Source organism: Bactrocera oleae, chromosome 6 (assembly GCF_042242935.1).
Source record: "Bactrocera oleae isolate idBacOlea1 chromosome 6, idBacOlea1, whole genome shotgun sequence".
NCBI classification, from domain to species: Eukaryota; Metazoa; Arthropoda; class Insecta; order Diptera; family Tephritidae; genus Bactrocera; species Bactrocera oleae.
In genome coordinates this window covers 57,154,476-57,167,820 of record NC_091540.1, presented here as the reverse complement: position 1 = coordinate 57,167,820, position 13,345 = coordinate 57,154,476, and the positions used below count along the sequence as shown (strand labels likewise).

The 13,345-nt window shown below is 30.8% G+C and overlaps 4 protein-coding genes across 5 annotated transcripts; 3 read left to right on the top strand and 1 right to left on the bottom strand.

The window, feature by feature from the left end:
* The first annotated feature begins 229 nt into the window (after positions 1-229).
* Positions 230-2,045, top strand: LOC106615484 (uncharacterized). Its single transcript, XM_014231711.3, has 5 exons — positions 230-817; positions 878-1,057; positions 1,148-1,234; positions 1,304-1,677; positions 1,752-2,045. The coding sequence occupies exons 1-4, from the start codon at positions 773-775 to the stop codon at positions 1,352-1,354; spliced, it is 363 nt and encodes a 120-aa protein (XP_014087186.3). The 5' UTR covers positions 230-772; the 3' UTR covers positions 1,355-1,677; positions 1,752-2,045.
* A 191-nt stretch (positions 2,046-2,236) lies between these two features.
* Positions 2,237-4,501, top strand: LOC106615473 (thioredoxin domain-containing protein 11). Its single transcript, XM_070111627.1, has one exon. It carries the CDS (start codon positions 2,295-2,297, stop codon positions 4,362-4,364), a length of 2,070 nt encoding a protein of 689 aa, XP_069967728.1. The 5' UTR covers positions 2,237-2,294; the 3' UTR covers positions 4,365-4,501.
* A 448-nt stretch (positions 4,502-4,949) lies between these two features.
* Positions 4,950-6,751, top strand: Sbp2 (SECIS-binding protein 2). The gene is made up of 3 exons (XM_014231683.3): positions 4,950-6,088; positions 6,219-6,439; positions 6,503-6,751. Exons 1-3 carry the CDS (start codon positions 5,556-5,558, stop codon positions 6,745-6,747), a joined length of 999 nt encoding a protein of 332 aa, XP_014087158.2. The 5' UTR covers positions 4,950-5,555; the 3' UTR covers positions 6,748-6,751.
* A 1,198-nt stretch (positions 6,752-7,949) lies between these two features.
* BI-1 (Bax Inhibitor-1) lies at positions 7,950-10,174 on the bottom strand. 2 transcript variants are annotated; one of them, XR_001330641.3, is made up of 5 exons: positions 9,830-10,174; positions 8,978-9,431; positions 8,732-8,902; positions 8,335-8,460; positions 7,950-8,250 (listed from the first exon to the last, which is right to left on the bottom strand). XR_001330641.3 is itself a non-coding variant. In XM_014231693.3 (4 exons), exons 1-4 carry the CDS (start codon positions 9,904-9,906, stop codon positions 8,212-8,214), a joined length of 741 nt encoding a protein of 246 aa, XP_014087168.1. In that variant the 5' UTR covers positions 9,907-10,173; the 3' UTR covers positions 7,950-8,211. The 2 variants fall into 2 exon arrangements, 1 of the variants encoding a protein (XP_014087168.1); XM_014231693.3 differs by lacking the exon at positions 8,335-8,460 and having other exon boundaries at positions 9,830-10,173.
* Positions 10,175-13,345: the final 3,171 nt, after the last annotated feature.

Sequence of the window (13,345 nt, the reverse complement as noted above, 5' to 3'; positions counted from 1 at the left end):
AGTTAGAAGTTCGAGTATTAAACAAGGGTACATGAAGACTTTCAAAAATAATGAGAATTAAAAGAACTTGGTAGCTCTATGTAACATATGTTTTGTTTTTTAAATGTTTATGTTTTAATATAAACAAATGTCAAATGTGTTTATGTCAAGTATATTCATTACATTATCAGAGTCGTAAACAAAAACAAAACGTATGATTATTTTGCTTTAGCCTTAAAACTTTATTTTACTGTTAAAAATACGCTCTCATTTACTAAGAAAGACCATTACTAAATACACAAGTAGATAACATATCGGATAAGCGAAAGAAATATATATAAGCAAAAATAATTTCCATACAAATATATATTTTTATTGTAAAGAAATATTGTGGTGCATACTTGTGCACCCAATAGTTTGGGCACACGTATTTCGAAGGTTCACGCAACAAAAAAATATCGAAAATCTATTCGCAATATAACTTTTAAATCCCGCAAACAATATAGTCAATGAATATAGTTACAGTGATTGTGTATGCGTAGTACAACTTATGCATATGATACATACATATAGTTTATATTATTACAATATTAAATAATTCTGTAGTCGTACTCAATGGGCGGTATCATAAAAGAGTACATACATATGTACATATCTACCCAAATACTATACATCGGGGTATTTTAATGCTTTCATTGTAGAAAATCTATATGAAACAATTTAGCCCAGAAATCTTTGATGACAAACATTTTTCATTCAATTTTTAATTTATCAAAATTTCTAAAAAAAAAGAATGTCATATTCCCCTTTCCAATCAACAGAAACTGGCAATTGGACGGTGAGTATAATAAATGAAATTAAAAAACAAAGGAAATTACTTCTTAAATTATTTATTTAGGACTTACCTCTGCATACTGTACTTTATGAATGGTTAACAAAAAACATGAATTTGCCTAACGACTACGGTACGATCATTGCCTACATTGGATTATTCCTTATAACATGGTATACAATAATATGGGCAGTTCGCTTAGTAATGGCGGTCATTTGGCCATTATTTATTATAGCTTCTGCAATTGTAAGTTTATAATATTTAATTGTAATTCACATGTGTATTTGTATGTATGTAATGCAAACATTTTCATCCAATTACTGTTTTCTTTGGAAGGTTGTATTTCGAATATTACAGTTCTATGATCCCGAAGAAATCACTACAATTATGATGAAATCGTTCAGTATTATTGCAGATACATTGGTGAGTATCAACACACATTTATTAAAATTTAATGGTTTCTCAAAACAGTTGTATTATTTTATATTTTAGGTAATGGTTTTAGCTAAACTTCTTGAATTTGCATTTGATATTTTCGATTAAATGGAATCATACTTGAAAGCATTAGACACAAAATGAAGCGAAAAATCCTACAATATAGCAAGATCAAAGTTGCTGTGAAAGAAAATTATTAAAAATAATGAATAATAAAAAAGTCAGAGAAACTATAAAAATTGTATATCAAACGAAAAATTGGAAATATTGAAAAAACATAATTTTTTGGTTTTAAAAAAAGCAAAATGGCCGTAGCTGTACGCTTAGTTGAGGTTCTGACCTTAATTACACTGCTAGGAATGCTGACAGGAATATCTATTGTGATCGTGATTCTGCAACGCGTAATCGTGATTACTTTATATCTGCTCGGTGTATGTATTTCCTCATTAGCAACAATTTATAAACTCTATTGCAGTTACTACAAAAACACATTTTATATTTTCAGCCCATAACAGCAACAGTGGGCGGTATACTATATGCTTCAGAAAAAATACTTGTCGGAGCATTAATGAGTATACTGAACTTAACTACAGCACTTAGTACCTCAACTTAAACCTACAACGTATTTCAAATTCTTGATTGTACTAAAGGGGACTACTATTACTCATGTACTTTAAAGATAAAAAAATCGTAAAATTTATGTAATGTCATGGATAACGTATGTTTATTTTATTTATATTTGCGTACTATTATTAGTGTTAAAATTTTCAAGTTTTCAAATACACAGTAGTAAAATCTATTGATATTTTAACTTATTTTGTTTGAGAAATTTTATTTGCAGCAAAAAAAACCCTTAGTTCTTACCGCCAAAAGTGATCTCGTAGATTTTACAGATACATGGCGTTCTACTTACATATGTGTATGTTGTCTTTCTCATTCTGCATTAATATTGGTGCAAGTTGGCAGCCCTATTTAACTAATTTCCATTATGTTTGCCTCGTTATTCATACCATAATCAATTACAGCTGTTTATATCCAATTAGAAAAGATGTTAATCTGGGGAAAAATATTTTCTTACGTGTTATTTATATTTGTCAGATTACTGTATATTTCAATCGTAACTGCGTCGCCTATCGAATGTCCAGGGAAAGCTGTTAATGAAATACGCCAACAAGCCGAACAATATGAGTTATCATTTCTCTTTTATCATGTATCGTGGAGCGATGATAGTCGAATAGCCCGAAAGGTATACGAACACATTGCACATTATTACCGGGAAAACATTTATTTCGCTACCATCGATTGCTATCATCTTGCATGCAATTGCAGCAAAACGCACACTTCTGCACTTGGCTCGGGAACACCAAACAAATGGCCAACTTTATTAGTACAATATGGTCAACGAATTAGTATACAATATAACGGGGATTGGAGTTCAACAGCTCTTCATATCTTTATTGACAACCTGTTTCTACCTGTGGAAAGATTACATTCGAGGAGTGAGTTAAAAGAAATAAGAATGGAAAGGGATGCTGTAGTATTGGGAGTTTTTCCTCATCTTTCCCAACCTGAGTTTCGAAAATTTGTAAGTGCAAGCGTCAAATGGCTTGAAACTGATCCAGAGTCAAATATTCGATTTGCCACAACATTTGGAAAATCAATGGATATTATTATTGACAAATTGAATAATACTAACCAAACACAATCACAAATTTTACTTATCACTAATAAAGGTATAGAGCTGTTGCCAAACAATTGGAACGTTAGCAATATCGTTTCGTGGTTAAAATCTAAGATTGTGCTGTCAGTAAATTCTATGTACGGTTATAACTCACCAAAAAATCTTGCAAATCAATTACGCTTGTCACCCGTATTGACTGTAATTGCTAATGACTATTTCTATAAATATATGTTTAACTTAACAAATCCGGAAATGTCCATTAAGGACGCATGTTCTATAAACTCTTTGTCACGTAATCTGCTGGTTTTTGAAGAGCTTAGTTATTTAAAATATGCGATGGACAAAATTAAACAATCAAGCCCACAAACCTGTTACGCAAAAGAATTTGTTAACCTTTGGAATTTACATTATTACTACGGCTTAAATGCCCACCATAAGCGATTGATGTGCCAATTGAGTGATAACTGTGACAATGAAAATGGATTGAAATACAATATTATGGAACTTGCAAAATGTATACGAAGCAACAAATTTAATTCGCCTAGAAGAAAAATAGCGGCCGCAAAATATTTAAAAAAGTTTGTTGAAACAAATTGGGCCGAATTCAGGTCGAGCCAAAACCAATCATTATCAGTTGTTATTTTGGATGAAGTTAAGCACATGGATTTTTTTCAAACCCTGGGAATTAAAGAACCAAATGTAAATAACTTAGTAACAATGGTAATAGCTGATCGCTTGAAAGAAAATATTTTTTTGTCGCAAGATTTATTTGCATACGACAGGTTGGAACACTTTGTGCGGGGTTATTATAACAACAGCCTTACAGCGTATAAAACAACTAGTTACTCTAAAATAAAACCGGAAATACCTCAAAGCAAGATTTTTATTGAAAACGTTAACAGTGAAATTCTCATGAAAAGAATAGAGCAGTCAAATTTAACCACAATTGTACTGCTTTATTCGCCGCTATGTACATTCTCGGCACTTGTATCACAGGCACTTATACAATTATCAGCTCGTCTTGACGATTCGTCAGGTGTACAAATAGTACGCATCAATACGCAGTTAGATGAGTTACGTTGGGAGTTTAAAATTGATAAAACGCCCACATTGATTGTGTTTCCTCGTGGACGTTCAGCGGATTCTCGAGTATTTCCAATGCATTTAAAGCTGGATGTACGGAATATATTTAGCTTTATATTGGCTCAAATGGAACCATTGGATCAATTGAAAGCTTTACTAAGCTATTGCAAACGCCAAAAACTACATTCACCTCCAATGCGAAAATGTTTGCAGTACATAAAAAGTATAGCCGACTACCAAAAATTAGACAACATGGAAAAACGATTAATGGATGGAAATCCCATTGATGCAGAACAATTTATTGAATGGACTGATGTAAACTGGCAATTAAAAGCTATATTCCCTCTATATTAAAAATAAGACTTTTTTATTTGATCTCAGGTCTGTAGAACTATTAAGGAGAGTATATATTCGTAAATATCATATTTTACACACATGAATGTACAGTTCTTTTACTTTGTATTAAATACGACTTATTTTTGATTTATTTATTTAACTTCGAATTTTTACAAATCTATAACGCTTGTTAATCCTTCAATATAACTGAGGTCATGCGAAAACTCGCTTATAACCCTTTAAAGTAAGAATTAGTAAATAGGTATAATCTAAACGCTCATATGTTAAGCGGACGAATTTGTATTTGGCAATGAAATTTTTTAAAGTTCAATTTTCATAAAATTTTTATAAATAGCATAAATTAACATATGAGTCCATCGGCCTTATCTTAACAGCATTTTTGGCTGCAATAAATGTATTTCAAGTACAAATACTGTACTCGGACTTGAAACCAAAATTTTCAAAAACAACTAGTTTCGAAAAATTGTTCGCAAACAATTTCACAAACACATCCATACTTTCCGGTTGTTGTTGTTGTAGCGGAAGAACTCTGCCGAGTTGACAGTCCTTGGCCGAGCTGTTTCGACGGGATCGGACCATTGGGAGAAAGGTGTTAATCTAATCTAATCTAATGTCTAAGTTTGTTGCGACCGAAGTCGGGCCGGTGCCGGTGTCAATCGCTCCATTGTGAATGGCGGTCAGTGCATGTCATAGTCAGTGTACTGTTCAATGTCATCGACTTAGTCAGGAAAAAACCTCTTGATGTTCCTAGGGAGCTTCAAGCAGACGACTACAGGGGCAGTTTCTGTGAAAATATCCCAGCAGAAACTGATTGGTGGTGAAGACACCAAGAGGCATCCCGTGATAGTCCAGAGTGCAGTGTTCTGGTATGTCTGAAGCTCCTTCGTCTGCCTTGCACTACATCCAGTCGACCATACCGGTGCGGCGTAGTTTATGACCGGCCGGCCGTTTGCCTTGTATATTACCAACAACGTTTTTTTGTTGTATCCTTGCTTCCGTTCAATCTACAAAAACAATAGCATCGATTATTGACAGTGAGAACACCTGGTAAACAATACAGCTGTGAGAATCAAAGTCTGTTTTTTTAAATTTCTTTTGTAGATTTCCTTGTAAACAAAAAAATTTAATTAATAGTTTCTTTTAGTAAGAAAAAGTTATAAAAATATATATATAGATAATTTTGGTGACATGGCCGCTCATTATATAGGTACTTCCGACAAACTAAATGTTATTGACAGAAAAACTTTCGAAAATATAAAGCAAAACCAAGGTACTAAAAATGATGATCCATTCGGTAAATTAAAAAATGCAAAGTTTCGAAAAAAAAGTACTGTGAAGAACAGCGGCAGTGCAACCTTTAATTTGCTGCATTTTCTTACTAAAACTTCTAAAGAAAGGAGAAAGGAAACAAAGTTAAAGTACCGAACGGTCTGCAAATTTGGAAATCGTGCGCATAAAACCTGGAAGAAACGGGGAAAGACTAGAGAAGGTGGTAAAAGAAAAAAATACACCAAGTTAAAAAAAGCTATATTGAGCTACAGGCAGCAGAAAATACAAAATCAACCAAAAAACCAGTTAACAACAAAAATATTAGAGGAAACAGTGCATCTAATTGAATCTCTTTCTATTGATTCTAAAGAGAAGGAAAAAGAGTCAGTTAGTGACGAATTTAGGCCTACGCAAGAATGTGTTAAAACCGTCCACTCGAGGCGATTCAGAAGGTATATATAAAACCATTACAAACTTATCAAGCTTCATATATGAAATTACTTTAATATTAGTTAAAGTAAGGGCTTTTCTAAATCAAGGCTTTATATATATAATAAAATATCCAATAATTTATATTTTCAGTTATTGTGACAATTGCACAACTTCTCTTTTGTCAGAACTTACTGAGCAACTACTCCGCGAACTTGATCGCTTTCAAAAACGTGCAGTAGCTCAAAACGCAATAAAGGCTCATGCTCATCGACGTTTTGTAGTAGGACTTCGTGAAGCCAATAATTTTTTACTTGTAAACAAAGTAAAATTGATAATCATTGCACCAGACTGTGAAACATGTGATGGCGAAGGTAGAAACTATGCAAATTTTGCCTACAATTTGTTCAAATAAATTAATCTTATTTCTATTATAGACGGACTGGATGAGAAGATTTGCAATATTAAGAAACAATGCCAACAGCAGAATGTTCCATATCTCTTCTCACTAAGGCGTCGTCAATTGGCATATACCTTGTTTAAGAAGGCTCCGGTTGGCTGTGTGGCGGTGCTTGATTTTGATGGAGCACGTGATATATTTCTGAAGTTGTTACAAGCGTTAGAGATAGCAAGAAAATCTTATGAAGATCTTACAAACAAAAATAAAATAAAACAAATCTAAAAAATTAGAACTAAAGGAGTACTTTTACAATATATTTTATCTAATAAGTTATTTTTAGTTCTAAAATTTTTATACTCTTTCAATATGTTGCTACAGAGCACAATAGTTTTGTTCACCTAACGGTTGTATGTATCACCTAAAACTAATCGAGTTAGATATAGAGTTATATATATATATATATAATTGATAAATCGCGATAAATCAATAATTATAATGCGTCAGACATTAAATTTTACATCCACATATGGCACATGGCACAAGGCCTTGGAGGAGGCAGTGGTAAAATTGAACGGTGGGCTTGGCACTGCCCACTTTTAGTTGAAATTACATATCTCGGGACCTGCTCGATCAATTTCAACCAAATTTGGTACATAACATTCCAATGTTACAGTGCGAAAATGAGTAACATCGGAGTACAACACCGCCTAGAATCTTCCCTTATGATAGTGTCTGAATGTCAAAAATGGGTTGAATCGGGTCAATACTTCCCTTAGCCCCTATATACCTAATATAAAATTTTTCGATTTTTCGGGAGGCTTTATATCGCATACATCGCCCAATATGTGAGTTATCGCGTGTTGTGCGTGTTTTTCTAATAAGTGTATCTTTGTGCCTAAAATGAATAAAATTAGGCCCTATAGTCCCTATATAGCTAATATCAGAATTTTGCAATATAGGGCTGACTGAGCAATGTCCAAATTAATGGGTCTTTGCATATACCCCATATAATGATTTACGTCTTTCCACCTGACTTTAAACCGTTCCGGTTGGCCAAAATGTGTGATATTTTAATGGAATTTATACTTTTTTATTTTGATACTCAATATATAATATATTAAATTTAGCCCGACAGTCGAGTTGACATCACATACATATATGTCATTTTAATATAATTTTAGCTAAAATTAAGTCTAAGTTAATGACCTTCAATATAAGTCAAGAAGATACAAATTTGATTGTAATTTATGTTTGCCAGCATTTGAAGTCATTTGATCCTTTCAAGTTGCAAGAGTATAAAATGTTCGGTTACAGCCGAAATTAGCCATTCCATAATTGTTTACAACTGCTTTTGATCAAATATTAACTACATTGAGAAATTTACACAATTTTACATGCTATTAACTTTTAAACAATAATTTTCTACGAAAAATATTATAGTTTTTGCTATAAACTTATTTAAACAGAAAATACCAGTATACCCATTTTATTTCTATTAAATTTTTATTGTTTACACCTAAAATGTTGTTCTTTCTGTTAAAAGGTTCATTTCGTCCTAAAACCTTAATCCAGGACAATTATAAATACCGATCAATATATTTACGAAACATGGGATAAACAAACTAGTGTAATGATTATTTGATTTGAAATGTAATATTAATGCTGAATTTTGGGTATAAGTTATTCATGAACAGATATTTAACATATAAAATATTAGTGTTTGCCATTCCGCGAAGGTATTTTTAGTTAGTTCTGTTTACGACGTTCCTCACGTTTACGTTCCTCCTGTAAAAAATAAATAAAATAAATTAATAACATACATTAAAAACTATATGTTTTCTTAATAAAGATTAAATTCTGTTTGAATACCGTAGGGTGATGCAATTAACTTTTGAAATAAATTTCTCATCATTGGATTTGCATATTTCGTTTGGCTAGAAAACTTCAGTAACTAGCACGGCTATCGAAAACTTATGAGAGCAAATGATGCTTAAGCTGCAATATTTTTAGTTTTTATTATTAGAAAACATATTTCATAACCGAAATTTTGTACACGCAAATGAATTTTGATTACAGAATCTGCTACTACTGTTAAAGATCTATCTAATTGGTACATTTGGCTAATGTTCACATCCGAACACAGACGAAAATTAACAATTTAAAAATGTAAAATAGCCAAACCCTATATAAGCATCAAATTTTAAGTAACAACAAACACCCACAGTCTCTACAAACACATTCAACATTTGTGTAAATAATGGTTTACCTTTTGCGTTAGAATAATTAATAAACGTCTAAACATGCTTAAAACATCAAAGAACAAATCCAATGCGTGTTGAACAACATCTCGATTTCCTGCCCGACATTTTTCCACTATATTTTGTGTATCGAAGACCACAAAGGCAGCCATTACAAATACACCGACATAAAGTTGAGCCTGTAATTACAAAAAACAAACGTGATTTACAAAATTATTTTAAAAAGATCTCTTAACCTTAACTATTTTACTTACCAATTGAACAAAATATGATTGGAAAAACATATTGAAGAGGCTTAATATTGCCATAGTATTGATTACACTGACAAGCAGTCCACCCAGGAAAAGATACTTTCCACGTTCTGCTAGCAAAGCACCCAATGAAAGTGAAACGAAGGTTACCACAGTGCCCGTTAGCGCAGTTATTATTATCGACGGATTGATACTTATTATATATTGCATCAACGGTCCCAAAGTCTGTCCTGAGCAAAAACCGAATGCCATCAACATGCTAAATCGTGTATAGTAGTTTTTTCCATTATCTCTATAAAAATGTAGACCCAACACAAGCCCCAAGGAGGCCAGTGCTGCTATCAAACCAAGATTTATGAGACCCCATAACTGTAACATTGCTCCTACGGCAGTACTAGCCGTTGCGGCTCCAAGTACCATGTACACTTTGGCCAAATGAGTCCGCACATACGGTTCACTGCAATAAAATAAGGTGTCATTCCTTTAAGAGGGGTTAAGAGATAAATAAACAGGTGGTATGCTGACAGCTCTTCATACTTATTTATTATGCATACACATATGTATGCTAATGAAAATGACGTGGTCCAATGCAGTTATTACAACCAACTCGTATAAAAGTGTATATATGTATATCTATATTCTGTTTAAAATAATGTACATTTGTTTTAACTAAAATCAAATTCTTAAAAATACGTGAGTACAAAAAGTGGTCACTCTAAGTAAAAAGCAAAACACAAATTTATCAGTATATGTACACATGCATACCATCATATGTATATAATTCACCTGTACTTCGACCTAATCAGAACAAACTAAGATATGTTTTTGGTAACACCAAATTTTACAGATACTCACTATTTATCGCCCAATCCATTGATAAAACCCTGGACTCTGTCCTGAAAATTTGCATATGTTGCAGTCGAAGACGCCATTTCAAGGCAAAGTGGCGTAACGTATTGCGAAATTTCTATTGAGGATTCGTGGGCTTTACCTCCGTGGAATTATTGTTCTTGCTATAACTACAAATTTATTATTTTTTTAGGTCTTGATTCTTTTCAATTATTTTGACAAAAAACTCTCTTTGTATTTTGCGTTTATAAATTTTCAGTTTCAAAGTAATCACAAGTTTTCACTATTAAATTACGACTCGTTGCTTCTAGACGTTTTCGCGTTTCTTGTCAATAAATTTCTGATCATCTCCGAAAGTCTTTACTTGCTTTTTATTGTAATCGCTTTGTACATTTTCCACCACAGGCTGGTGATGCCAGGCACTTCGAAAATATTTTTATTAACATATGAATCAAATAATTGTGATGAGTATTATCCCACTAGAAGATATCAGATATTGTCATTATACAAATATATATATGTATGAAAAAATCATACATAAAAATTATACTATTAATGTAAAATTAAATATATTTTGAATACAGCTAAATACCCCGACGGTAAATGTTGATGTCTATCAAATCGATATTTCGGCTGCCTTTCATTCAATTTATTTATATCAATTATTATAATAAATACGTTGAAAGTAGTACCATCAATAGTAATATATGTATACAAAAGAAAAATTAATTAAAATGATTGCGTTGACGCTTACGCTTTTACTTACTCGTATTATTGTTCAGTTACTGGTATCATACATAATGCGTTTTACCCTATATAATATACGCATTATTATTGTAGGATTTAATTTATTTTGTTTCAAGTAAAATACACATTTTTATAAAAAAAAAACTGTACAATGAATGTGTTGTAGCTTTAGAACACACAAAACTATATTTAGAAGAAGGGTTTACAATTTTTTTATTTCAATTGCAAAATGAAAATTGTGTGTCGATTGAAGTCATCTTAATGCTTGCTTGAATATCTTTATTTAAACAATTTTTGCTAGTGCTTATAGAATGTGGCCAACTTAAGACATTTGAAGGACTTTCATGTAGAGTTTTACGCCACTTTACAGAAGGTTATCGAACAATTTGTTTAGAATACAAATAAACAGTGTATTTAAGAATCACCCTATTTATGTATACATTACGTATGTTCGAATGTGATTTATATTAGAAGACACACGACCATTGGTGGTTTATGGTTTAGCTCCAATGAACTTAGTATTAATGAGCATGTCATTAATATATTCCTTAATTAACTATTTGTAAATATGTTGACATTTAACAAATAACTGCTATGCTATTATTAATAAATCTAATATACGTAAAGTTTAAACAAAACAATAATAAAAAAAATCTCTTTAACATCCTTCATGAGAAATAGAGTGCATGAAACCTGCGTATGGTAAAGTCTCATTTCAATTAATATAAATATTTTCCATTTACATAATTCATATTTTGCATCAACTATTTTTCCATATACTTTTCCTCTCCAACAAGAAATCGGTTTACACTTACCAGCGATTACTCCGCTTGCCCTTGCACAAAAATTCATCTTCAACTTTCCTTTATCGTATTATTTAATAAAAAAAATGTATAGTTTGCATCTATTAACAATGAACCTGACAGCAATTATTAACTTACTAACTTAGTGGTTGAGTTTTTAGATCACGGAGCGTATTTTCTTGTTAGAGAGTGCACATATGTACCACAAAGTTTTTTTTGTTCATAACAATAGTTGATGGTTGATATAATTTAAATATCTATTTAATACATTAGTTCAAATACAGAAAAACTGTAATAATTATTTTAAATATCACTTTAAATGTAAAATGGCAATGCAAAATTTTATAACAGTTCAATTCGGATTAACGTACATTAATGTACTTGTATATGAGCAAAATAGGAATAGAAAAAAGAATAACAATATAAATGCTTAAGTTATCGGATGATAACAAATTTGCAGGTATCCATATAACTACTCACAATTGTTTAATTATAATTTTGGTAACCGTTATAAAAATTAGAACTAAAACATCCGATAACTACAGCTTTACATACACCACTTATTCAATATGAATATCTGAGTATTTTTACCTGCTATTAATCAATCATATCAATACTTTATAGTTACAACAGTAATAATGCCATCATCACAGATGGTGTACATTTTTACCGTATTATATCACAGATTATACTAGTATATACAATGTATTTTGAAAAACTTCAAATTACAAAAATAATATTGGAAATAAATAGTTATCATTAAAAATTATTGACTTTAGCTTTATGTAAGAAAAATATCAATGCAATCAAAGCATATCATTATACGAAATTTGTATATAAAAAATTATATAATAATATAATATATATGTATGCATAATGAGTTCATTTTTAGCAAAAACAAAAAAAAATTATAATAATAAATAATAAAAAAAAAACATTACACTACCACTTGCAGTGTTAATCTTAAGATTAGGAAATGAAGATAGATGGAATACTATTTTTCTGAGCAAAATTAAAAATTTAAGTATTTGAACATCTGTATGATTTACAATCATAAATAAAATATACATAGACATATGTATCGCAAAAATATATGTACCATTAATGAATACTGGATAACTTTTTAAGAACAAATTTTTCGAAAACATTCAATAACTGGTAAACTTATACATTTCAAATTAAATGTTATTATAGTTATTTTTGTTGTCTATTTTTTACAAATTTCTTAATAAGTATCTATCGTGTAAGGCGATGGACAGTTTGGAGAAATAAAGGTAAAATTAAAATGTGTCAAATACATTAGACTAGCCACTTAATTTATGCTTTTGGCGTTAGTATATCTACACTTTCATCTATATTGAACATACTTAATAGGATCAAACCCGTAAAAATTAATTTACGATTGTCACAATTAAAAAAATTTAATTTCGTTTGATTTCGCCCATAATTATTATACAAATATTAAACATATTTTGCTTTCCTTAAAGTGTACATAAGATGAAAATGTGATTAAGGAAAAAAATTAAAACCCTAGGTATAGTGGGCAACAATTTCGAAATTTACACAAGTAATTGAAAAAATATATATTGAACAAAGTTTTCGTTATGTCTAAGTCTAATGGTGTTACAAAGGAGTAATAAGTATAAAACCATATACCGAAAATGTTAAACTTACAATTCTAGGTACTTTGAGATTGTCAAAAACTAAGTATACCGTTGGGAGTTGAATTTATGAAGGTTTTTCTGTGTTAGTAATGTTTGTGCAAACAGTAGTTGTTACTATGTTTTAGGTTAGTATATGAATAAATTACATACAGTAGAAAATAAATATTGGAAACAATGTTGTAATAAGAAGAGAGTTAACAACAATAATAAATATAATAAAGCAATGAAATAATAAATAACAATTGTTATAGCCACGCACAAAACAATGGTGCATATAAATATAGAAATATTTATATATAAAAGTTTTT

Bases quoted from the DNA above. Each gene is read 5' to 3' on its own strand.
- LOC106615484 (XM_014231711.3), top strand. From the start codon at position 773: ATGTCATATTCCCCTTTCCAATCAACAGAAACTGGCAATTGGACG. The intron at 818-877 runs GTGAGTATAATA...TTATTTATTTAG, and splicing joins CAGAAACTGGCAATTGGACG to GACTTACCTCTGCATACTGT. The intron at 1,058-1,147 runs GTAAGTTTATAA...TTTCTTTGGAAG, and splicing joins TTATTATAGCTTCTGCAATT to GTTGTATTTCGAATATTACA.
- LOC106615473 (XM_070111627.1), top strand. From the start codon at position 2,295: ATGTTAATCTGGGGAAAAATATTTTCTTACGTGTTATTTATATTTGTC.
- Sbp2 (XM_014231683.3), top strand. From the start codon at position 5,556: ATGGCCGCTCATTATATAGGTACTTCCGACAAACTAAATGTTATTGAC. The intron at 6,089-6,218 runs GTATATATAAAA...TTATATTTTCAG, and splicing joins CACTCGAGGCGATTCAGAAG to TTATTGTGACAATTGCACAA. The intron at 6,440-6,502 runs GTAGAAACTATG...TTTCTATTATAG, and splicing joins TGAAACATGTGATGGCGAAG to ACGGACTGGATGAGAAGATT.
- BI-1 (XM_014231693.3), bottom strand. From the start codon at position 9,906: ATGGCGTCTTCGACTGCAACATATGCAAATTTTCAGGACAGAGTCCAG. The intron at 8,903-8,977 runs GTAAGTAAAATA...TTGTAATTACAG, and splicing joins AATCATATTTTGTTCAATTG to GCTCAACTTTATGTCGGTGT. The intron at 8,251-8,731 runs GTAAACCATTAT...TATTTTTTACAG, and splicing joins TAATTATTCTAACGCAAAAG to GAGGAACGTAAACGTGAGGA.